The sequence below is a fragment of the Macrobrachium rosenbergii genome, chromosome 40, assembly GCF_040412425.1.
Source record: "Macrobrachium rosenbergii isolate ZJJX-2024 chromosome 40, ASM4041242v1, whole genome shotgun sequence".
Lineage (NCBI taxonomy): Eukaryota > Metazoa > Arthropoda > Malacostraca > Decapoda > Palaemonidae > Macrobrachium > Macrobrachium rosenbergii.
Window position 1 is genome coordinate 22,345,035 of NC_089780.1, and position 25,131 is coordinate 22,370,165.

General features: G+C 35.2%; 2 protein-coding genes across 3 annotated transcripts in view; one reads left to right on the forward strand and one right to left on the reverse strand.

The window, feature by feature from the left end:
* LOC136826228 (dimethylglycine dehydrogenase, mitochondrial-like) overlaps window positions 1-17,572 on the reverse strand; it is a 38,210-nt gene extending 20,638 nt beyond the window's left edge. Inside the window, exon 1 of one of the 2 annotated variants that reach the window (XM_067083305.1) lies at window positions 17,443-17,572. Coding sequence is in view for 1 of the 2 variants with exons in the window: in XM_067083304.1 (XP_066939405.1) it covers window positions 12,419-12,540 (122 nt within the window). In the remaining variant the exon portion in view is untranslated. Of the gene's footprint in view, window positions 1-12,418; window positions 12,771-17,442 lie in introns of those variants that run through there. The other variant, XM_067083304.1, reaches the window with a different exon arrangement.
* Window positions 14,777-22,552, forward strand: LOC136826229 (betaine--homocysteine S-methyltransferase 1-like). Its single transcript, XM_067083306.1, has 9 exons — window positions 14,777-15,340; window positions 16,996-17,125; window positions 17,482-17,600; window positions 18,232-18,337; window positions 18,486-18,571; window positions 19,265-19,424; window positions 20,369-20,539; window positions 21,176-21,404; window positions 21,749-22,552. Exons 1-9 carry the CDS (start codon window positions 15,326-15,328, stop codon window positions 21,954-21,956), a joined length of 1,224 nt encoding a protein of 407 aa, XP_066939407.1. The 5' UTR covers window positions 14,777-15,325; the 3' UTR covers window positions 21,957-22,552.
* Window positions 22,553-25,131: the final 2,579 nt, after the last annotated feature.

Sequence of the window (25,131 nt, forward strand, 5' to 3'; positions counted from 1 at the left end):
GTTTTAAGAAAAAGGAACAAAATTACTCGGCACCAAAATGCTGGCGTGGCACTTCAAATTTGGGCCGATTCTTTGGAGAATCACTCAAGTGAATCTTTTATTCTTGCTGTTATCTGATGCATTCTTTCGCAAGAACTGCGACTGATTATATATGAACCCAAATGAGTAAGAAGGAAAAAAATTTTCAAAGTAAACTTAGCAACAATAGGAAAGAATGTGACAGCTCATATTTTTTTCCCCTGGGGATACAATTACACACTGTTATTATCACAAGATAGATTGGATTAGGCCAAATGCCAAGCACTGGGACCTACGAGGTCATTCATCGCTGAAAGGGAAATTGAGATCAATGGAGGTTTGAAAGGTGTAACTGGAGGAAAACTTCGCAGTTGCACTATGAAATAACTGTTAGGAGAGGGTGGGTGGCAAGATGGAAGAAAGATAATATGAATGGAGGTACAGTAAAAAGGAATAAAAGGGGTTGCAGCTAGGGGCCGAAGGGACGCTGCAAAAAACCTTTAGTAATGCCTACAGTGCACCCCGTTGAGGTTCACTGACGGCACTACCCACTACGGGATTATCACAAAATGAACATTCTTACTAAACTTGTTACAGAAGTTAGTAAACACTTAACGTTTTCAACCCTTAAACAACTCTCATGATTTGTTCTGCACTTTTTTTAAAGGATTCGTGATTTTTGTGTGGTTTATTCCTTTCGTTAACTCTTCTTTCTGTATTTCCTATTGCCTTCTGTTGCTTCTTGCAAATGAACACCATATTCTTTGCAAGCCTGAATTTCAAGTCAATGGCCCCTTTGGTGGGCTTGTTCCATATGGAGCTGGCACGCTGTTGGCCCAGCGTTCGACTCTCCGACCGGCCAATGAAGAATTAGAGGAATTTATTTCTGGTGACAGAAATTCATTTCTCGTCATAATCTGGTTCGGATTCCACAATAAGCTGTAGGTCCCGTTGCTAAGTAACCAGTTGGTTCTTAGCCACGTAAAATGAATCTACTCCTTCGGGCCAGCCCTAGGAGAGCTGTTAACCAGCTGAGTGGTCTGGTTAAACTAAGATATACTCTCCATACGGATAGGGTTCATTTACTGAATAATAATAATAATAATAATAATAATAATAATAATAATAATAATAATAATAATAATAATAATAATAATAATAATAATAATAATGAAGATCCTCGCAAGTATGAAACATCTACCTTTTGACATCTGATTGATTTGCGTCACCTAATTTGAAAATGACGCCGGATATTAGATGACAGACATCTAACATCATTGTAATTCACAAGTAGATACCAAGACATCAACCTTTCGCTCGTGAAAGTACTCTTATTTCAAACTCTGAACAAGTATAAAAGATTAATATCTTTCTATTATTTTTATTGATTGATTTATTTTTTTTTTTGCTTTCTAATCCTCTAAAATCTTCTTCACATTGCACCACCCACCAAAATTCTTCAGCTGCCTTTTGCTCTGAGCTCTTAAAATGCTGCCCTTTTTATTTATTTCACCTTTATCTCCACAAATTTATTGCATTGAAAGTTTGACAGTCAAGAATATACACAATATCAAAAGCCAGTGGAATTAACAAATCAAGAACACGCCTTTATTATTATTATTATTCGGAACATGAACCGTATTCATATGGAACAAGCCTATTCACAGGGGCTACTGACCTGAAATTCAAACTTCCTAAGAATGTTGTGTTCATTTGAAAAAGTACCAGAAAGTAATAGGAATTACAAAAAGAAGAAATCAGTTATTACAAAAGAAAAAATAAATTAACAAATTAAAAGATAAGTAGACAGAAATATAAGTAAATTATTAAGATAAAAGGAGAATTGTCTCAGGGCTGTAATGCGTTGCATCTTCGGCTGAACTTTGAGGTTCCAAGTGCACAACATTTGTTTGACACGAATATAAACTCTTTGAATACACTTAAATAAACGTGTGATATGATTATAAATTCTTTAAAGACAATTATAAACTCTTTAAATCCACTATGTTGGTCATCTGCTCCTCTCCCTGCGAGGAATTATGCTATTTCTCATAAATACTGATGATCTGAAGATTCTTACAACTTTTTTTTTTTTTGATGATCTGAAGATAAGTCTTAATACCTTTTTTTTTTTTTTTACTGGTGATCTGAAGATTCTCAACACTTTTTTCTTTTTTTTAAGGGTAACAGGAGGTAACCCATCTGACCTGCAGTGCGCCACGTGAAGTGTGCTGATGGCACCAATCCCTTCCGCGGCAAATGCAAAGAAGTTTGGCTCCACTTGGGAAAGAGAATAAGGCGCTGCTTTTCAGTTGATAAGTTTACAGTGTCAACTGTAAATCCTTGTAAATTCTGAAGCCTGCTGTGTTATACAGCTGATAAGTTAACTGGCACAAGGACAATACTTTTATTGAAAATTATTTTCGGGATTTCGTTATGAAATGCACCATAGAACCTCTACTTTGTAGCTGGAGGATCTTGTTTACACAAAAACAATATTGAGATAACCGAAAGGAGATTAGATATTTTTCATCGGAACTTCAAAAAACAAGGCACAACACGTGACGAAAAATATCTGTAGTCAAGGCACTCTTAATCAAGCCTAAACTCAATAAACAAAAAACTGATATTTACAGTTTTTATAAAGCTATAAATATTCTACACTTACGTTAGAGAGTGTACCGATTCATAAACAAAAGATATGATCAAGAATTACCAATACGGCGTTATGGGCAATAATACAAATGAAAGGATTATAGTGGAATTACTCTTAATTCCTTGAAATGAACAGGCACTTTAAATAAATCTAAAATAAACGGTAATTGTTTCGATAATGAATTTATATTGCAAACGGCGTTTAAAACGCATAACATTCGTTACGTTCATTTCCAAAATAAAATAAGGATGTGGGTATGTAACAATATTCTAAGTTCATCCAATTTATTTCGGCCGAAGGATACATCAGTCGTAGTTACTGAAATGACACACTCTCTCTCTCTCTCTCTCTCTCTCTCTCTCTCTCTCTCTCTCTCTCTCTCTCTCTCTCTCTCTCTCTCTCGCAAGAAGCCCCGTTCATATCGAAGAAGAGTTTAAAATTTAATTTTACTTTCAAAACTCTCTCTCTCTCTCTGAAGAAACCCAGTTCACATCTATATGACTTTTGTCATAAAAACATCATCATGATTCCTGGGAGGATTGAAAAGTTTATCAATTGTAACAACATCAGAGAAGAGTTTTTTAAAATTCAATTCCCGTTCAAACTCATTTTCCTAAAATATACTTTATTTCAACATCACAATATAGGTTTTAGTTAAGGTAACTGATTTAAACCATAAAGTATAGTAAACTTGAACTTTCTAACATATTTCCAAATGGTAAGATTTTCAATCGTCCTTCTTCTATACGGATATCAATCATAATTCAAGAAGAATACTAAAGAAATTTGTTTTTACATCAATTAAATGCTATCTTATTGATCTCTTACGAGAATTTCAATCATATTCATGACGAATCTAGAAAACTGTTTTATAAATCAATTCAATGCCATCCTATTTATCTAACTAGATCCCTATGTGAAAAAGACGTTGGAATTTACAAATTTAATTACACGCTTTCTTATCGATCCCCTACGAGAATTTCAATCAGAAATCAGACCGAATACCAAAGAAAAAATTTTTTTTAGTCAAGTAAACGCCATCCAATAGCTCTAACTAGATCCCCCCCGCGACATATAGATAAAAATGACATTTGGAATTACAAAACGAATTGACGAATTTGATATGCAAACGAGAAGGAACGAGGAGGAACCAATGTCGAAAGCCATGACGATTATAAACATTATTCCTTCCGGCGGTCGGGACAGGATTCTATTTGCGTCCTCAGCTAAGTCCTACACAGATCGATTTTGTCCCCTACATCGTGACGTTGGGAGGTGGTAGCCTACGCCACCAAGGCGACCTCGTGTGTGGTGGCTCTTAGTCTATTGTCGTGTGCTTGTGTGTGCTTGTGTGTGTGTTTGTGTGTTTGGGCGCTCGTATCATCCGTGTACGTATAGAATGTATACATGTCATGAAAAGTGCATTAAGTCTATTGTATTTTCAAAGGAAGGAGTGTCTCCTGTGTTTGTCAGTCTGTTGCCTTGTGCGCATGCGCATGCGCGTGAGAGAGAGAGAGAGAGAGAGAGAGAGAGAGAGAGAGAGAGAGAGAGAGAGAGAGACTGTGCATGTACAGCGTGCATATATATATATATATATATATATATATATATATATATATATATATATATATATATATATATATATATATATATATATATATTAATATATATATATATATATATATATATATATAAAATATAATAATATATATTAAATCTTTTACAATTTCAGGATAATTATATTTATTCATGTATATTTATTCATGTGTATGTCTGTGTATATGCTTGTGTGCCTGAGACCTCATATAACCTGTGAACGTACAGCGCGCACATGTATGTTATAAAGTGTATATTAAACCCATTAAATTTTCACGATAATTATATTTATTTGCAAGGTAATTACCAGTCTAAAGGATACTGTAACACCTGAAACCTTGTAGCTGTAATTTACAGAAATGTTTCTGGAATTAATTTAGTAACCTTCAAATACATTCGTGACTTTTTTCTTTTACAAAACATAACAGAGTGAGAACTTCTTTATGTTAAAAGTTTTAGCCAATGGATTTTATCGAACGTAGAAATTATTAGAAAGTCTTGATTTTTTGTTAATTTACCGAAAAAAACGGATTTAGAGCGTAATATTAATTAGTTACTGAAGATAAATGAATGATTTTAAAAGCGACAGCTGCATGAAATCAAGCGCATGCGTGTTCATGTACAGTCAGACACACACACACACACACATAAATAAATATATATATATATATATATATATATATATATATATATATATATATATATATATATATATATATATATATATATATATATATATATATATATATATATATATATATATATATAATATATATATATAAAATCCACGAAGGAAAGAGAAACAATGGAGTGCTGCAAGGCCTTTCGACTTACAGTCCTTTACTTAGCAGACTGAAGAAATATAAAAATAAGTTTACAGAGAAAGTTCACATAAATGACAGATGGGGATTACAAAGGAAAAAATATGTGCCGGGAATCCAGCACAACTGAAGAAGTTAGCACACCTACCAAAACAGGGTTAATATTTAAGAGGTTTTACAAAGGACCAGAGCCAACAGCTCAGAAGCAGGGACAGGACAATTCAAAGATTATACAAGGAAGGTGACTGACCACTAAAAATGGTTATAAATGTACAACTCAGTAATTCTCATTTTGGTAAACAAATTTTTTTTTTGCAAGGTGAACATTTTCACACAAAAAATACATTAAACATACAAATACATAGAAAATATATATAAGGTAACTAATAATTAAGTCAGTGATTTTATCTCTTACTTCCAGTTGTATTTTTAATCTTAGCCCTGGCATATATTATTCGGACCCCTGTATAAGTAAAATGTTCAAGAATGACTTAGAATATATAAAATCACTGACTTAATTAAAAATTAGTTACCTTGTATATATTTTCTATGTATTTCTATATACTTTCTATGCATTTGTATGTTTAATATATTTTTTTGTAAAAATGTTCACCTTGTAAAAAGAAAATTATTGTTTACCAAAATGAAAATTACTGAGTTGTACCTTTAAAACATTTTTCGGTGGTTAGTCACCTTCCTTGTATAATCTTTTAATTGTCCTGCCCCTGACTCTGAGCCGTTGAGTCTAATCCTCTTTAAAAACCTCTTAAATATTAACCCCGTTTTGGTAGGTATGCTAATTCTGCAATTGTGTTGGATTCCATTTACATATTTTTTCCTTTGTAATCCCCATCTGTCATTTATACGAGCTTTCTTTGTAAACCTATTTTTATATTTCTTCAGTCTGCCAAGTAAAGGACTATAAGTTGAAAGGCTTTGCTGCACTCCAATGTTTCTCTTTCCTTCGTGGATTTTGTCTTTATTTATATGTTCATCACGTTCCATATTTTCGTGATTCAGTTATACACATGTATATATAATATATATTTAAATAGTATATATACATTTAAATGCATATACATACATACAGATATATTCATCCAATACCACAATGGTCCCGTGGCATATAAATATAAGCACTCGCAGGAAAAGGTGAAAGGAACCTTCTGCGGGTGCTTTCGTCTCTATTTCAAGACCTGATCAGAGTAACAGAGAAGAGAAAAAGTACAATACTGTAACATCACATTCATCTGGTAAAAAAAAATACACACATAAACAAGAGTAAAGATCAACTATCCAACTGCTAGTATTTACAAATTAGGTCATACATCAAACACCCCACTGTTATGAAGAGTAATTACTGTGTTGTCTCACGAGGGGAAAGGCTCTTTTAACTGTTGGTTCTTTAAATATCTCATTTTTCATAACTATCAACTTTATAAAATTCAGGACGGAGGTTCATATTATTAATTTTATCAATAAGACATAATTTTATTATCAGTCTTTCTAAAATATCACTAGATTTATACAGTGTTGTCGTATCTTTCCAGTTTATTATTACATGGCCTTCGTCTCTCACATGAATAAAAATGCCAACAGATTGGTTACCAGTTCGTACATTATAACGACGCAGGGAAATCCTTGTGCAACAAGATTTCCCAGTCTGTCCCAGGTACACTTTATCACAGCCTGTACATGGAATACAATATATACACCCTACGTCAATTTCTTTAGGTTTGTTCTTTATCAAAAAGGTTCTGATACAATTATAATATTTAAAAACAACGTTTATGTTAAATTCTCTCGATTATAATAAGGTAAAAATAAATATTCTCAGTTTTAAACTCCTTCCTAACTACTGAACCAAAAAAACACTTCTTAGCCTTCCTTACCGCATTGTCCAAAAAAAAAAAAACAGGTAAAATAACTTTTTACCAGTAGCATAGATAGTTAGACTTTCTTCGTCCAAATATTCTGGGTCACACATTTTCAGGGCTCTAAGGAACATCCTATTAAATACAGATAATTTAACGGATGAATGATGGTTACAGAAATAATGTACATACCCATCAATTTGGGTAGGTTTACGGTAAACTTTAAATTTCAACAAGTTATTAGATTTAATTATTAATACATCAAGAAAAGCAATACAATTATTATTTTCTTCTTCTATTTTGAATGTAACGGGAGGCACAAGACTATTCATTCAAACGCTCCAAAAATACCAAAGGGTCTTCATTTAAAGGCCAAAGAACTGGAATATCGTCAACATACCTTATCCAGAACGAAGGTATCTTCTACATATACCAGGCAATATTCTACTTTCGAAAAATTCCATGTATAAATTGGAAAGTACAAGAGACAGGGGATTCCCCATAGCCATACCAAATATTTATTTAAAATACCTGCCATCTACTGTAAAATAGTTGTCCACAATATAAAGCTTAATAAGTTCTATATACAGATATATATATATGTATATATATAGATAATGTATATTTATATATATTGTTACTGCACTCTTGGCTGAATATATCCACAGACAACAGTCACTGCCCTTTTATATTTCACCAAACTTTCACACACATAACACCCACGGCCTATTAAAAACAATAACTTAAACATTTATTTGCTTTCATTGCATTACAAAAAATGAGTTATATAAATACAGTCTTCCCCAATTAAATGCAGCACTGTCACGTGTCAAAGCCACATCAAAATCTCAAATAATCAGAGTTCTCCAAGGGGAGAATGGGTACTCGTTGGACTCAATGGGCAGAATTAGATAAAGAAAGAAAGTAGGGTGTTAACGATGATGAGCACGATACGAAGGTTGAGTGATAGCGTCAGATGCCGGGATATTGTTTAAAGATAAGGTAAGACGAAAACAGGGAGCCAAGGTGAGTAAGGTGTTTCGAAAGACGGGAAAGGTGCAGTATGGGTGGGTCAGAGGGTAAGAGATAGGAGGAGGGCCAATGAATTTTGAGATGCAATTTCCACAAAAAAAATAAATAAATAAATGAATAAATAATGTTCTTTAAATCGTAATAATTAACATTAAAAAAAATTGGCTTCAGTAACTTTGGAGGCTGCAAAAAAATTAAAAGGTGTAAGATTCTATGATTACAAAATACATACATGCATGTATGCATGCATACATACATACATACATACATACATACATACATACATACATACATAACCTACTACCTGAAGAAATTAACTTCCTTAATCGATTACTTAAAGTCAAATCTCGACACACACATATACAGTATATATATATATATATATATATATATATATATATATATATATATATATATATATATATATATATATATATATATATATATATATATATATATATATGTTATATATGTACATATGTATAATATATAAATACATACATATATAATATATAATTAAATATATAATACATATATATGTATTCATACGACCATGACAAAGATATGGTAAAAAAAATGACAAACGACAAATATAAGCATCTTAGAGACAGCACTAAATAGTACAATTGCCCGCATACCTGCAGCTCACGTGGGCACCAGTTGTGAGAACTGGTTATATCTGGTATATGCCGGTTTTTTTCAAAACAGATTGGAGGAGATAAGAAGAACAGATATGAGAAGTAGGTATACTGAGGACAGGGAATTCTACTCTCTCAAGATTAAGGTACATGATGGTTATCAGACGGAGATGGACTAAAGGTACGTCTTATGCAGTAGACTTTGGACAGGTAGATGTTTATTGGCTAAAAAGAAAAAAATGTGATACAAGAAGTCCATTAAGTATATCTGCACCTCAAAAGTTCAAGAGAAGATGTTATGCAATACTACCCTAGAAAAATTCACCTTGTACTTTACTAATCTAGTTATATTTGTATCTATTCCTTTATTTATCGATTTATTTATTTTTCTTTATTTCTTTTCTAATAACCTAACCTTACTAAAGGTAACCTAACCTATTATCATCTGTAACTTCTTTCAAATGGACACCATATTCTTTGGAAGCTTGAATTGCAAGTCTATGGCCCATACGGTGGGCTTGTTCCACATGAATAGGGTTTGTCTTCCGCATAATAATAATAATAATAATAATAATAATAATAATAATAATAATAATAATAATAATAATAATAATAATAATAATAATAATAATAATTCAAGCATTAAAAGTATGTTTTTATTAAAGAATAAGACACCTTAATCAATATAAGTCTATCAAATTCACATGGTAAAACGTATGCTTTCACCGAATACATGGTTATAAATAAACGTTGGGGAATTGGCCTAGTGATGCACCAGTTTCTAAGAGAAGGAATTCTCTCACAGTTCCCTTGGTAACGAGCGAAAAGATATCTACATAAGACGCCTTTGCACTTGAATAAATAAAAATGGGGGCAATATTGCTCATTTTAAGCATACTAAGTACATAACCTGGATGCTTATGAGTCTAGCACTCTTAAATGTCTTTTGCGAAGGTTTTTTGATAAGTTATCTGGTGTAAGTCGAGTTTAAAAAGATGATTCAAATCTCACACTGACTCGGCCTTGACAGGTTATTCAACTTCTTGTTAACGTGTACCACCTCTCTCTCTCTCTCTCTCTCTCTCTCTCTCTCTCTCTCTCTCTCTCTCTCTCTCTCTCTCTCTCTCTCTCTCTCAATTAATTCGCTTTCCGTTTGTTCATCGTTGCTCAGTAACAACTTTGTTCTGCGAACGGAATCATATCGAATTTGGAAACCTTTTGACATCTGAATCTGACTTAAACTGACGCTAGTTACTCTGTGTCACAACAGCATTATTAATTTATTTTTTCGCCCTGAAAATACCCTGATGATTGTTTGTCGCCCACAGAGGCCGATAATTGCATATAATGAATCCCAACGCCAGGCTCACTCACATAAAGCACATCGGACGCCATAAACAAGCTTTGGTCTACGTCAAAACTGCAAGAGTCATTGTTTTCAAACTAAGCTCGTTATGGCTGATATAAAACGCAGTTCTATTCATTCGTACATCGACGGCGTCATAGGTTTATTGGTGACGCTATTTCGATATGAGAGAGAGAGAGAGAGAGAGAGAGAGAGAGAGAGAGAGAGAGAGACTTGAACATTTGCTAGACCGAAACGCAAGTAACTAGGTCTAGTGGTGTCATGCACATTCACCGTCAACACAAACTACGGGGATCAGTGATTTCCTTGGGAAACTGAAATAAATCGATTTATTTACAACAAAATTAAATTATACTTTTCGTGAATAATAAACCCACTAGCATTAAAATAAGCATTATTCAAAATGCTCGACGCTTTCGTGTTCTGATTGGCTTACAGATACTACTTAGGCAATGCTCTCTAAACTGCACTTTCTCGTCTCCTTTATACATGACAGGTCTCTCTGTTTCACAAATACCGAGTGGGAGTCAAAATGTGTATTCTGTGACTTTTAAGACAACTCTTATCAAAGCTTTTTATGCACTAACCAAGTTTCACTGGGGCAGCTATGTTGGTATGAATTATTTTCCCGTGCATGTGGTATTGTCAGACTCATATTCTGAAAGTGGTCGTTTTTCTATCTCTCTCTTGAGTTTATAGAGACTTGCAAGATATAGAGGTTTCGTATAATTTTGCTTTTACAGTGACTACTTTGCCTGCTTGATCTCACAAGTCTTCGGAATGGATTATTCCAATAATTAAAAATTCCCTGAAACGTGTTTCAGTTTTGCGTTAAGCACAATCTCATCTCATTTCCTTGAACTATTGCTATTTGCTACTGTTGGTCTTGATATCTATTTAGAACTAAAACGTGGCCTTTCTGAAGTGTACAATTTGCTATAATTGTATCATCTTTATGCTTTCTTGTAAAATACTGACACTGAAGTACTCTGAACTGAAGATGATGTAATCACTTAAGAATAAGTCGGGGACATTGGCACTTGGAAACAAGTGGCTCGCCATTATCTTTGCATGCATAATACTGTCCTGTGATTAATAGTCTTGCATGACACATCACTTCTGGTTCACATGTAAAGCTGATGTGTGTCTTATGCAAGGTTGGCAACTTTCGCAATATTGCTTTTCTACCAATATAATTCTGGGCATTGTTCTAGACAGCTATTGGCTGTATGCCAAAGATACTTCAGGCTTCATGTTTTCTCTGTTCCTCTTATCTATCTCAAGTGAAGTATCTTGTTTATTGTACGGATTAGCCAAGTTCATTGTCCTCGCCATAGTTATCTTTCTGTTAACAACTGATGCGGGCTGGGCTTCACCAGCAAAATCCTTGTTGCCCTTTGCTGCTGAGTGAACTAAGCAAGCACTTGTGACTCTTACAGATATTCCTTTAGAAAGAAGACTCGTCCAATTACAGAACTTCAGGGAGTGAGAGGTTCCCTGATATTTCAGCAATAGTTACTAGAAGTCACCAAAAGTAAACTGATGTGACCAACAAGAGCCTTGTGCCATCCACTGCTATCTGAATGTACTGTGCTTGAGCAAGCATTCATGACTCTTCCCGATATTCCTTTACAACGAAGACTCATCCAATTACAGTACTTCAGAGAGCAAGAGTCTCTATGTTATCATAACTCTTAAACCATAGGTCTAGTTCTGTGCTGTTACATATCTCTGAAAATACACGAGTCTATGGAGCAGTGGCTGCATCCTTGCTAGGTCATTTGCGTGCATACTCCGAAACGCACTTTGCTCCTCTTCTGTCCTTTCTGGTATCGCATCACAGACTCGGTAAACAAAACCTCCTCCTAAGCATTAGATAAGGCACAGCTTGTTTGGACTAATTGATCACGTTTATCTCTTATCTCCAAATTAATTTGAAGATACGCCAACTTCTCAGCTGCAGAAATTTCTGGACTAAACCAGTTTTAAGCAGCTTTTGTTATCTCCTTCTGTGCTGGATGTTCTGGTCCGTTATCATTAGCCTAGTGGGAAAGACTGTATGTGTTGTTTTATCTTATCACTCGTTAGTAAGTCATCGCCTCGTGGTAGCTTTTTTGTCTTCTTCCTTGTAAACAGACATTTGTCTGAAATCTATTTCACTAAATAAAATAACTAACAATAAAGCTAGGAAAATATGGTAACTGAGTTTTCCCTTGCAACGCCATCTACGGTACACCAAAACGTTGTCTCAGTTTTCGTGATAGAACAAAAAATTGAAGGACAGTTTGGGAAAGGTTAATATCCCGCCAATTAGTCGACAACTAATACAACCCTATCGCTAAAAAGAAACAACGTGACAAACAAAATCAACATAGAAAAACAGACAAATAAACCAACAACGGTCATCTGAATCCTACCCTGCATTGCTTGAGACAGAACGAAGAGGTCCCAGAAGTCTGCTGTCATTTGTTTGCCCGAAGAAGAAGCGACGATGCCGTATCCCGCCGCATCTCTGCAATTGCTTGAGCAACAACGGCATAATCAACAAGCACTATAGAAACAAACGACTCGCGAAATGGGAGAAGGAAAAGGGGGAGGAGGAGGAAGCAAAAACGATAACAATAAGCAAGACAGTTGATTGGGGAGGTGACGATACCCTCGCTGTTGGTATAGCAATGTGCCCGAGAGAGAGAGAAAGAGGGAACTTGGGTCAGGTTCCGAGTTGTGTAGTACACCAAGTATTCTACCTCACGCGGCAAGGGAACAAGTGTTGTAGTAGTGGTGGTGGTGGTGGGTGTTGGTGATGGAGAGGGGGGGAAGGAAGGGAGGGAGGGGGGTTACCCCGTAGATGCCTTAGGGTACACAGGGCGGTGGCGACGGAGGAAGAACCAGTTTTATAAACGATCCTCTGTAACTCTTGTACAGAAGGCGGAGAAAACACTATTTTCGCATACCTTCATAAACAGCCGAAGCTTCTGCCACTTCCTGAAACTATTTCTAGATTTTTCTCTCTCTCTCTCTCTCTCCTGCTCAACCCAACGCTCTATTACAGAACTGCAGATAACTCGCTTCAATATCTTTTATCTCGCTTTTATAACTATAGGGTCTCTTGGGTAGAAACAAGCGTAGTAGACTTATCCTTTAGATAACTCTGACTATAGTGGTTTGGCCTACTTTGTATGCGATAAAAAAAAAAAACGGAATATCCTGTTGTGGTGACATAGACTGAAGGTTAATTATTTTTTATTTGAAGGAAAAATTTTGTAAAAGAGCATGTTATATTTACCTTGAAAAGAATATCGTTTCTTAATAAAAAGAAACGCTGATTTTTTGTTAACCGCGTAAGCTAATTAATATATATATATATATATATATATATATATATATATATATATATATATATATATATATATACTGCATATATGTTATCCATAGTACAATATTCATTTAAAATTATACGAACGGAAGTTAAAGAGAATTTTCAAAACTAAAACGATTTTACTTTTAGGACAGAGTAAAGCCTCAAGATCAAAAGAAACGATGTATTTATTCATGAAATACAAAAATCGATTCATCAGTTAACCTGAATCTTGTTTTTTTCACCTCATGATGTGTCGTCATATGCAAAAATAAATAAAATAAAATAAAATGAAAAATTTCCTTCGGCTACAAAGTTTAATTTTACAATATATTAAACATTACTATAGCATTTACATACTGCATTATATACAAAATGTACAATATATATATATATATATATATATATATATATATATATAATATATAATGAATTTTTGTCAATTATACAATCATGACTTTTTATATTCACAAATATTAAGCACACATACCGTTAACACCAAATTCACTAGACCTATAGAAAAGCTTATACCTTTTGGGGAGAATTATAATTGATGTGTATGTTAAAGTTTTGTGTGTGTATGATTATACTTAAGCCCACTGAATTGATAGGCACTTTGCATATGATTTTTTCTCATTTACGTTATAAAGCAAAATCATATTACAATTCAGTGGCCAGTAATACTATCAAGAATGCAAGTGTCACTGATAATATTCTTAGTCACAGTTTCCCAAATAAAGGTTTCCATTCTGTTTACAATAAAAAAAAATCTTCTATAAAAACAAAAGACTGGAAGCGATCAAAATAAAGGTTTCAGCGATGTTTGAATAAGATTAATCAGTAAACAATTTAAATAAAAAAAAAATCTTCTATAAAAACAAACGAGGAAAAAAGTTCTGGAAGATTACGAAAAGTTAAAAGCTTTCTAGGATCAAATGATAATAAAGTTTATGTTATTATATACACTATATATATATATATATATATATATATATATATATATATATATATATATATATATATATATATATATATATATATATATATATATATATATATATATATATATATATATTCTGCATAATACGTGCACAACAGAACCCCAAATTCTTTAAAAAATAATTAAGACTAATGATAAACTAACACAGTAACAAATAAAAATATAAATCTATAAATATCTCATTTATTTGCTAAAGCTGATCATTAGTTTTTCAGGCTCCTGAATTACTTCAAATCTATTTAACTGCGGGAAACCGTGCGAATACGGAAGCTTTAATTTACGAAATGAATATTGACTGATCGCTGTAATCTGGCGTCGGACAGCTGCGGTCGTTACGAAAGTTGTGAGGAAGAAAACAAAGCAGCAATAGATGGCGTTGGCGTCGGATTCATTGGGTCCGGCCGTAGCTGTATTTGTGAGTTTAGGGGACGCGGCCGACGCACCGACTCACTAACACACAAACACACGTTGCACTTAACTTTAAGGGTAACAGGCGCGCTATTCCGTGGAGTTTTCATTTTAGGCTTTCCTGAACTATTAAATAAGGTCGATATTCAAACAGCTTCTTCCGTTTTGATGGCGTTTTTGACAATGCTTACGTGACAGCTTACCGTAAAGGAACGTTCACCGATCTTTCACTCAAACGAATTTTACGCTTGCAATATGCCGCTCAGGGACGGATTATTCAACGGTGATTAGATATCCGTAAGGATCGCGTTGAATGGTAACATCGGTAACGTAAAACAATTCCTCACATCCGAGCGAAGAAACGAGGAAATCGATTTGGGAAAGCTCCGAAGCATCTGAATGATTCCGGCATCCGCGAGTAGGGTTTGGGCGGGTATAAATACTACGTTGGCAAATGCGTTCAGTCTCTCCCTGTCAAGTCTTCGCGCTAAGCAACAAGAGCTGTAGTGGCTGTAGTTTTGAGATTCTTCGGTTTTTCAGTGTTTCGTGAAAAGCACCATGGCACCAAAGAAGGTGAGAAAAGTGGTTCTTATTGTCGTACTATCCAGGATAAGCATAAATTCCTTAAAGGCTATGCACATCTAAAACTTGGGCGTATTTGAAAACATTTCAATTTTCATAACTTACAGTAAGCACTACCCTCATATTACTTTAGAATTGATCAATATCCAGGAAACATCTTGTACTATATATATAATGGTTTAATTATCATCAGTTACTTCACAAAATTATAGAGAATTAACAGCATTTATAATTAATTAATTCCCACTGTGAATTCAAAACTATCAACTAAAAACTGAACATAATTCTAACACCCATAAATTATATCAACGATGCTAAAACTCAATTAACACACAACACCTAAATAACATGCAAAGTCATCAACACGCCGTCATTAACGAAAGAAGATCATAGCATCATTTTTGCAAGCGTTGTTGCTAAGCGGGATTCTTCCCGTTTTCCACCAAGCGAGTGTTTTTACCCTTTTCTTTTTTATCGGCACTTCCCACGGTCGCTCATTTCCTTTTAACAAAGTGTGTGTGTGTGTGTGTGTGTGTGTGTGTGTGTGTGTGTGTGTGTGTGTGTGTGTGTGTGTGTGTGTTTTACCCACTGGGCCTTTGGCAGAGTTTGTGAGACCCCCTAGCAACATATGTGACGCCACATAACCAGCACACGGGTCATTGGGTTCAACTAAACGAAATTGTAGGCACGCCCAGAAAAGGTTAAAAATACCATGCTCCGTTCAACCATGCTGTCATCGAGACATTATAATAAAATTATATATTAATCCAGATTCCCGCTTTGACGTTAGACGACAGAACGACTGCCTCTTCTTCTGTAGAGTCTGTTGGAGAAGTTATATAGCGTTTATCGATTTCTTTTAAATAATAAGCCTAAAACCAGAGCGTCTTGATTCATTTTTGAGGCGTCTGGTTCATAACGAGTAAACGTTAATGAAATAAGTTATTCAATTTTAAGGCGTTTGGTTAATGACGAGTAAAAGTTAATGAAATAGGCCTAAGTTAAGCCTAGTCTACTACAACACTAATAATAATGTCAATAATCCCGTGTTAGGGTACGGATCAAAGAAGTCACCGGTCAGAATCTACTAATCCCAGGACGAGATAAAGCCCCTTTGCCGGCGGTGGGGTGGTCATTGGATGGGTTGGTTCTAGGGTGGTTAGGTTTTGGGTAGGGCCGAGATTTAGTTCCTTTGTTGGGGCAGGAAGGGGGCGGGGCCATGGAACTTGCTGGCCAGTCCCTTTATAATAGAAAAACTGACATATAGGGGTGTGAGGGACAGCACTCGTCGCATTATTTAAAGGGCGATTAAACCGGAATCATTCTCTTATGAAAAATTGTTATATTTCGTTCTGAATACTTTCCAATGAGACGTCGTGGGCTTTAAAAAATACTGGACAGAATCTTTCTTTTATTACTGATTCTAACGTCAACTGAAGTTTTTAACCTTTGCACCTTGAATAAGCTTTGATTTACAAGCTTTTAACAGAGCATTCGTTAACCCAAAGAACCCACAACGTACCAACCGTAACTGTACATTAGGCCTACTGCTTCTAACCTTAATCAAACATTCTAGTTCTTCCCAAACCATTACGATTACTGCCATTCAGTACCGACACCAATGTGGATTTACCTCCCCCCTTCAGGGATTACTTCAACGACTTGACGAGGGAGTAGTGATTGGAGATGGAGGTTTTGTCTTCGCCCTCGAGAAGAGAGGATACGTCAAGGCCGGCCCCTGGACCCCAGAGGCTACCGTGGAATACCCTGATGCCGGTGAGTTATTATTGTATATTTTTTACTTAACGTTATTTTACTGTATGGAGTTATTGGTATTCGTAATTAACATTTAATTAAAATAGCTGAACTTCATTAGGAAAATAAATATAGCCTGTTGGAGTAATAGAACAGACCAGCGTAGGCCTAGGCCTATGTGAAACTGATATGTAACCATTAGAAACATATCATTGTGAAGAAATAACCATATCCAAATAAGTAACATTATGGAGATGAATCTGTCAATAACAGACTCTGAAATATAAGTGAGGCCTTATCTCCAGTTTGACAAGAGATAAGATGGCGTAACCGGTTACCTTAAACTGTAGTCTGACTGTCCTTCGTTTGCATTACAGTTCGCGGACTTCACAGGGAGTTCCTAAGGGCAGGATCCGATGTCATGCAAGCCTTTACCTTCTATGCTTCCGATGACAAACTGTCCAACAGAGGAAATGAATCAAGCCAAAAATACACCGTAAGTAATCCATCGCATTGTTTGTTGTCAACTGTCATTCCTCTTCTTATGGTTCCTGAACTTCCTGGTTCCTAAGCGTTCACTATACAAACACAGTTGCAGGCACACTACGCTGTTCGTGTTAGGTGCAGAGCTGTTTAACTTGAAACAGATTTACTTTATAGCTTTTCTCTTTCGTATTGTTATTACATTATTTAAACACTGAATTCCATTGTTATTTACGATATTAAACGTCTTTAGTTTCACTGCATTTAATAGCGTCCTTCTTCTTTTTCTTGAATCCTGTGTTATTAGTACTACTAGTTCTTCAGTTGTCATGACTTTTTTAATGGAGTATGCTTTAAGTTTTATATATTATGTGTCCTATTCTAAAGCGAAAAGTGCTTTTTAACAGCCGTAAGCTCTTAATCCCTCTTACTCTGGGCATCACTATGAGCAAATATCGGCATCAAATTGTTATTCTGAAAGGGTCAAGGTGATTCCTTCTCAATTTCACTCAGCAGTCTATCACATTTTCGCATCAAAATTCCACTTTAAAACCTTATTAACATCGTTTACTTCAAATTACATTGCTGTAACACATTTCCAGGCTTTTATGTCATCCCTTTAAACATTTTACTTCTTTATACAGTGTCGTGGAATCAACGATGCTGCCTGCAGAATTGCACGAGAAGTAGCTAACGAAGGCGATGCATTGGTTGCTGGAGGACTCTCACAGACCCCTACGTATCTTTCAGGTTAGTATATTCAGTCTCTTAGAAAAAAAGACCAGTAATTATACAGAAGCTCTCTGCGGTGGGTTTATTATTTGTTAATACAATTTTTAGACTGAACAATATAGAAAAGGGTTTGCACAAGCTCATGATAAAAAATGATATTCCACAGGTCTCGGCAAGGAGAATACTCAGAAAGAATTCCAGAGGCAGGTTGATGTATTTGTTGAAAACAAAGTGGATTTCCTCATTGCAGAGGTAAGTGTTTACAGTTGAAGTCTGTTGTTAGACAAAACCTTTATATAAAGCAGTATTTTGTAGCTATTCAGCATAGCGATAATGATGAAATATGTTTAGGGATACTTAGTTACTTAGAAAAGATTTTTGCTCCCTACTCAAGAAACCAAATTCTAGTGAGCAAAAATAAAGTTAGACTAGACCTATTAATGAGGTGTTTGAAAGAGAAAGCACATGAAAGTAGTTGTATGTACAGTATTTCATCTTAAGAAAAGTCATCTAAACTTCAAATTTATTCACCACTTTTATACAAACTCTAATTTTGCAAACTGTAATTAGTATAATTAGTACCAAATTGGTATTCTAAAAAATGAATGAGATGCAGTTTACATACTTCTTGGAAACTGTGCAACTCAAAGAAAACATTTGTCATCCCTCGATGTGGAGTGGAAATAAATGGTAGCTTTGTACACAGGCTACAAATATGATTGTAATACTTCCATGTAGATTTTACATCAGCCAAGGAGAGAATGAAATCTAGCCTAGAGATATGTTCAAAGGGTAATGAACAGCATAAAACAATTGCAAAAACGCAGAGCATAAAAAAATTTGTTTAGGTCATATCCCTGTCAGTTAAAAATAACAAGTTCAATTTGCTTTTCCTGTTTTTGATATGATTTCTCTCTTTATTATGACGGGTAACTTCTCTTACAGTACTTCGAGCATGTTGAGGAAATGGAATGGGCCATTGAAGTCTGTCTGCGATCTGGTTTGCCTGTGGTGGCTTCTATGTGCATCGGACCTAAGGGAGATCTTCATGGCATATCCGCTGGAGAGTGTGCTGTCAGGATGGCTAAAGCTGGTGCTCATGTTGGTAAGAACTCTTGTGCAAAGTTAGATTTTTTTTGGTTATGATTAACCACCTGCTTCATATGAAAATTCTCACATATCACATAAAAATTTGGGAGGCATTTTATGAAATTGTTTGTGGAAATTGTAAATAGATATAGTCATGAGAATCAAATAGAATTTTTTCACGCTATGCTCAAAATCCACTCAATGCAAAGACCAAAACTGTCTTGCCATACCAAATGGACAGCATTTTATGGCTGTGGCGGTCATATTCCACTCAAGTACACTGTGGAGAAAATTTGAAGGACTTGTAGTCAGGGCGAAGTGCATGATGGTATCATGGCATTTTTCTTAAAAAAAAGGGGACCATTGAAGTAAACTCAGTGCTCTTCTAGTGGAAGCCTGAGAGAAATGGGAAGACAGACAATTGTGCCAAAACCCAAATGAGAGGAGGAACATTATATAATTCAAGAAAAGAGGACAGGGAGAAAATCTCATAGCTTGGTGACTTATGTGAAGAAAACCAAGTAATAGGGGAATTGATGATCTCTTGCCAAATGAACAGCAGTGCTCAGTCCATCAAGCCTAGTATGTCTCCATTTCCCGCAAGCTGCCTCTTAGCAATAATGGTGTACAAAATACCAGGACCCTTTATAATTGCTGTTTAAGGTCGCATGTGAATTTCATATACTGTAGTATGTAACTGGCCTCTACTAATATAGCTCCTGGTTTTTAGGATGGAATTTACTCTTAGTTCCTTGATTTACTTGGTTTTGTGACCCATGCATTATCTTGTTATTCATTGCAAATTTAAGGATACATATATGGAGGTTGGTTGTATTTTATACCAGTAGCCACATCACACATTCCACAAAGTATACTGAAGCTGCATATGTAAGTCGAGTAGGTTACAATTTACATCTTACAGCATTTGGAAGACTTTAATATTCTTTTTTTCTCCTCCAGTTGGAATCAACTGCCACTTCGACCCCTTCGTCACACTTGAAGGCCTGCGCAACATGAAGGCTGCCTTGGATGCTGAAGGACTCAAGGTTCACTTAATCTCCCAGCCCTTGGCCTACCACACCCCAGATGCTCATAAACAGGGTTTCATCGATCTGCCTGAATTCCCATTTGGTAAGTCAAAATAAAACATCTTACTCGAAACATTACAAAGAAAAATAACTTGACATTTACCTCATTCAAGTATTTAGATAGAACTTAGTCTACAGGTTATTATATTGTTATTTAAAATTCTCAGTCTAAATTGTAAGGGGACATCATCATTGTAAAGAATTGTGATGAAGTTTAAAGCTATAGGAAAGTCAACTGTGGTTTTAAGTTTCTTTTCCTGTACACATATCAGACTGACAGTACAGTAATGTGCTATCAAGGAAATATAGTACCGATAATAACATTTACAGTACTGTACTATATTTTTACAATACTATACACTGTACCTGTAAAAATATCAGTATTCCCAAGTTTATCTTAAAATTCCCTGTCTTGATATATGGTATAATGAAAACAACATGATGTAAGACACTTACCTCAATATAGTTTGATTTTCCTATTCCCAATTATCTAATACTTTTATGTGAATAGAACGAGATAGGCCAGTCATTATTTTCAGCAACAAGACTAATGTAATGACAAATTTCTTCAGTCTAAGAGTTTTTGAAATGCAACAAAACAAAAGCCATTTTTGCAGAAATCTTTGACATTTGCATTAATTTGACCCTGAGTTACATGTTACATTTTTTTTTTTAACAGCATTGGAGCCCCGAATCTGCACCCGATGGGACATGCACAAGTATGCACGTGAAGCCTATGAACTGGGAGTACGGTATATTGGAGGCTGCTGTGGTTTCGAAGCTTACCACATTCGTGCAGTGGCTGAGGAATTAGCCAAGGAGAGGGGCAAGTTACCAAAGGCTTCTGAAAAACATGACATGTGGGCCGGTGGATTGAAAATGCACACTAAGCCTTGGGTGCGATCTAGGTAAGTGACTTACTTCTGCAAACCTTTTCCTAAAATAATGTTTAGCCTAATATGCATGTAAACAAAAAGAAATTATAAATTATATCCAGTAGTTACATATTTCATTAAGAATGTTTAGGTATTTGATTCCTCAAGGGTTAACATGAACAGTTTGATGTATAATGCATTTTACCTCATGACCTAGTCTGTAACATCATTGGATGAAATATGAAAAACTTTTAATGAGAAGAATTACAGTAGACAGTAACTTCTTCCAATACAGCAAACCTAGCTATGACCATTTAATTGCCAGTTTACAATGTCTTTGTACAAGATCACAGCTGACCTAACGATTTCATTGACAGGGCTGGCCGGGAATACTGGGAGAGCATCAAGCCTTCCTCAGGCAGACCTTTCTGTTCGTCGATGTCAAAGCCAGACAACTGGGGTGTCACAGCTGGACACGACAGTCTTAAACAGAAGACAGGAGAGACCTCCGAAGATGAAATAGCCTTACTGAAGGCCAAGAGGCAGAAACAGAGCAGCGCTGCTAGCAACGGAAGAGTCGCATAATTATAGCCTGTTTGATGAGTCTGGAGAATGCATGGCACATGATGAAGCAAGAGTTGCACTTCGTATTCATATTGCATGTCTGTCTGACTGTCTGGGATGCATCCTTTTTAAAACAGAAACCGTAGTACTGTTGGGTGTTAGATGTTTGTATTGCTTTCGAATCTAACATTTGTAAATGCTGTCCTTGTTGGTTGATTATGAAAAACAGTTATCTAAATGAAGAGAAATGAAACAGTAAATGAAAGTATGCCAGTGAGAAGGAAAAGTCAGTTTTAGTAGTGTCCTGGTCTGTGACAAGTTACAACTTCAATTTATCAGAAATATTTTTCAAAAGCTGGTATGCTTTTATCCCTTCAAAAGTGTCATATGAAAGTTGGACTAAATTAAAGTTTTTTGGTATAGCAATATGCATTCGAACATATCTGTCATATTCCAGGGCCATATTAGGACTGGTCATTTCCTGTTTAGTAATAATTAAATCTATTTTATAATGCAATCTTAATGCTTATTTTTGTAAAACAGTTCTGGTACATAAAGAGATTCACTGTATTCCAGTATGAAGTGGCATTGATGATTTTTAATAAAATATTTTGTCAGTTGTGCCTCTGAATAATCTCCTAAGGAGAAAAATAAGTAAAAGCAAATCTAACACATGTTTGAGGGATTGGTTTTATCTTGGCAAGATAAAAATAGAGCATTAAAAAAATAACGATACAAAGATTTTTTGGGCAAGGCCTTAACTTAGACATTATTGGTACCTTATATAATGTCTGATATGACAAACTACATGTAATAGATTAAAACAAATTATAAAATTGAAAGAAGGCCTAAAATGAAACCAAAAGAAGAATTGGAAATTTCTCATAGTTTGTGGGTTTTCCGATGAATATTACTTATGGCTCTTTGTTGCTTTGAAATTTCTTCTATAGACATGAGAGGGCTGGTTAAATATTCAGGAACTATTTCTACAAATGAACTAGGATTTCATGAGCCCAAATAACTAACTTGCCTAAGGCCCCAGGATTTTTGGGCAAAGTGTGATCATCACTATGTTAATCATAGTGTCAAAATTAAGTATACCTTAGTTTTACCAGACCACTGAGCTGATTAACAGCATAGTGTCAATTTACATATAGCTAAACTTCTAGTTCCATCTTGAAATATTAGTTTGATCTATTCTGTGCAGCTAGCTAAGGTGACAGCACTCAAACACCTGAATCTAGTTCCAAATACCAAAATAATGTTGCTTGATGACTGTAAACACAAAACAGTATTCTAGTTTGATTAAATGTTACAGCTGTTGATGATCAACTTTAACTGTTATTACTGCTTGTGATAAATGGTCATATTTTGAGTTTTAAGACAACAAAAAGTCTATTCCCGTAAAATCAGGTACCAGCAGCATAATGGAAGTACAGTATCAACTGTGAATCTTAGATTGTCAGGTTTCAGTATCAATATTGTGAATCTTATATTGTTGGGTTTCAGAAGTGGCTGCACCAACCAACCACACCAGGCAACAGACATAAATGTCTCTTAGACATTTTAAATTACCATGTCCACTAACGCTCTCTCTCTTTCTTTCATTACATACTGTACTTCCCCTTCTGCAACAGAGCATTTCCTTCCCAGTCCCTTCAACTGTACAGTATTTAAATCTCTTACCATAAAACAAATAGGTAACAGCAGACACCATATGACTGGAACAATTAAATAACTGAGCTAAACATAAAACAACATTACTGTATTATGTATTCCAATATGGTTTCTACCCTGTACACAAAAACAAATCACAACATTTTGAAAAAATGTGAAAACTTAGGCTCGATACCTAAGTTGTTTCTAACAGGATAATTTTTTCACAAACTCACGTACAGTTACCGTTCTTAGGCCCATATAATTTCGCATTCTAGTCACCACAGCCAAGGTGTGGCTTTTGTCTAGGGCAAATTTATATTTCAGCGAATGAAAGCTCTTTCAAGTGAAAATGAAATAGGAGATTTTCAAATATAACATTTCAAAACTTTTCAAAATTTACATCACAAATGACCCTTTAACATCAAATCTAATTCAGCTTGGGAAAACTTACCCCAAAAGGGAATTACAATATATACATAGTACTGTATTAGAGTAATACACCTCCCATGACTAGCTTGATGGCTGAGTGTATCAAGTCTACTGTCATCCTTACAGAAACCTACAAGGAATAAGTTTGAATCCTAACCTGGGCAGATATGCTCATCATATATAATACCCTTCACATGTATGAACAATCACATTATTCAGGCAGCATTTTGCAAAAAAAATAATAGACAGATAAAAACAAACTAAGGCCATAAACCTCCGAGATCATTAAATTACCATAACATGATGCTAAAAATGATTTGTACAGCAGTAGCCTTACCAGAATATAGAATTTAGGCCAAAGGACATGCACTGGGACCTATGAGATCATTCAGCACTGAAAAGGAAACTAACAATAAAAAGTTTTGAAAGGTGTAATAGGAGGAAAACCTCACAGTTGCACTATGAATCAATTGTCAGGAGAGAGTGGAAAGTAACATGGAAGAAAGAGAATATGAACAGAGGTATAGTAAAAGGAATGAGATGAGCTGCCGCTAGGGGCTGAAGGGGCGCTGCAAAGAACCTTAAGTAATGCCTACAGTGTACCACATGAGGTGCACTGACGGCACTATCCCCCTACAGGGAATATCCTCGTTAAACAATAAGATGTAACACGTTAGTTCTAGACCTGTCTAGGACGTCAGTCTCATGACCACTCATCACTGGGACAAGTTAAATTTCTGCTGGCGACATAAGCTATTCAGGTTTTATGAATGAATGTGTATGTAAACAAATGCCACCCTCAAAGTCTAATGAGCAACCAACATGACTTCAATATCTGAAGAATGTCACTTAAAACAGTGTAGTCATGATAACACTACGAAAACAACAAAAATACTTGACAATCCAGGTAAGGCCTCTCTTTGGATTTCCATATGTTAAACAGAACAAAATACATACAAGAGAATGATATGAAGAGGGAAAGGATAACTGTGTTTAGGCGCTTGCGTGACTTACGAAGACAAACACTGAAAGAGGAAAACCGACCTGGGCATTGGAAAAATAATTATAAAGAGAAAAGTACAGAACTATGATATACTTTAAATATTAA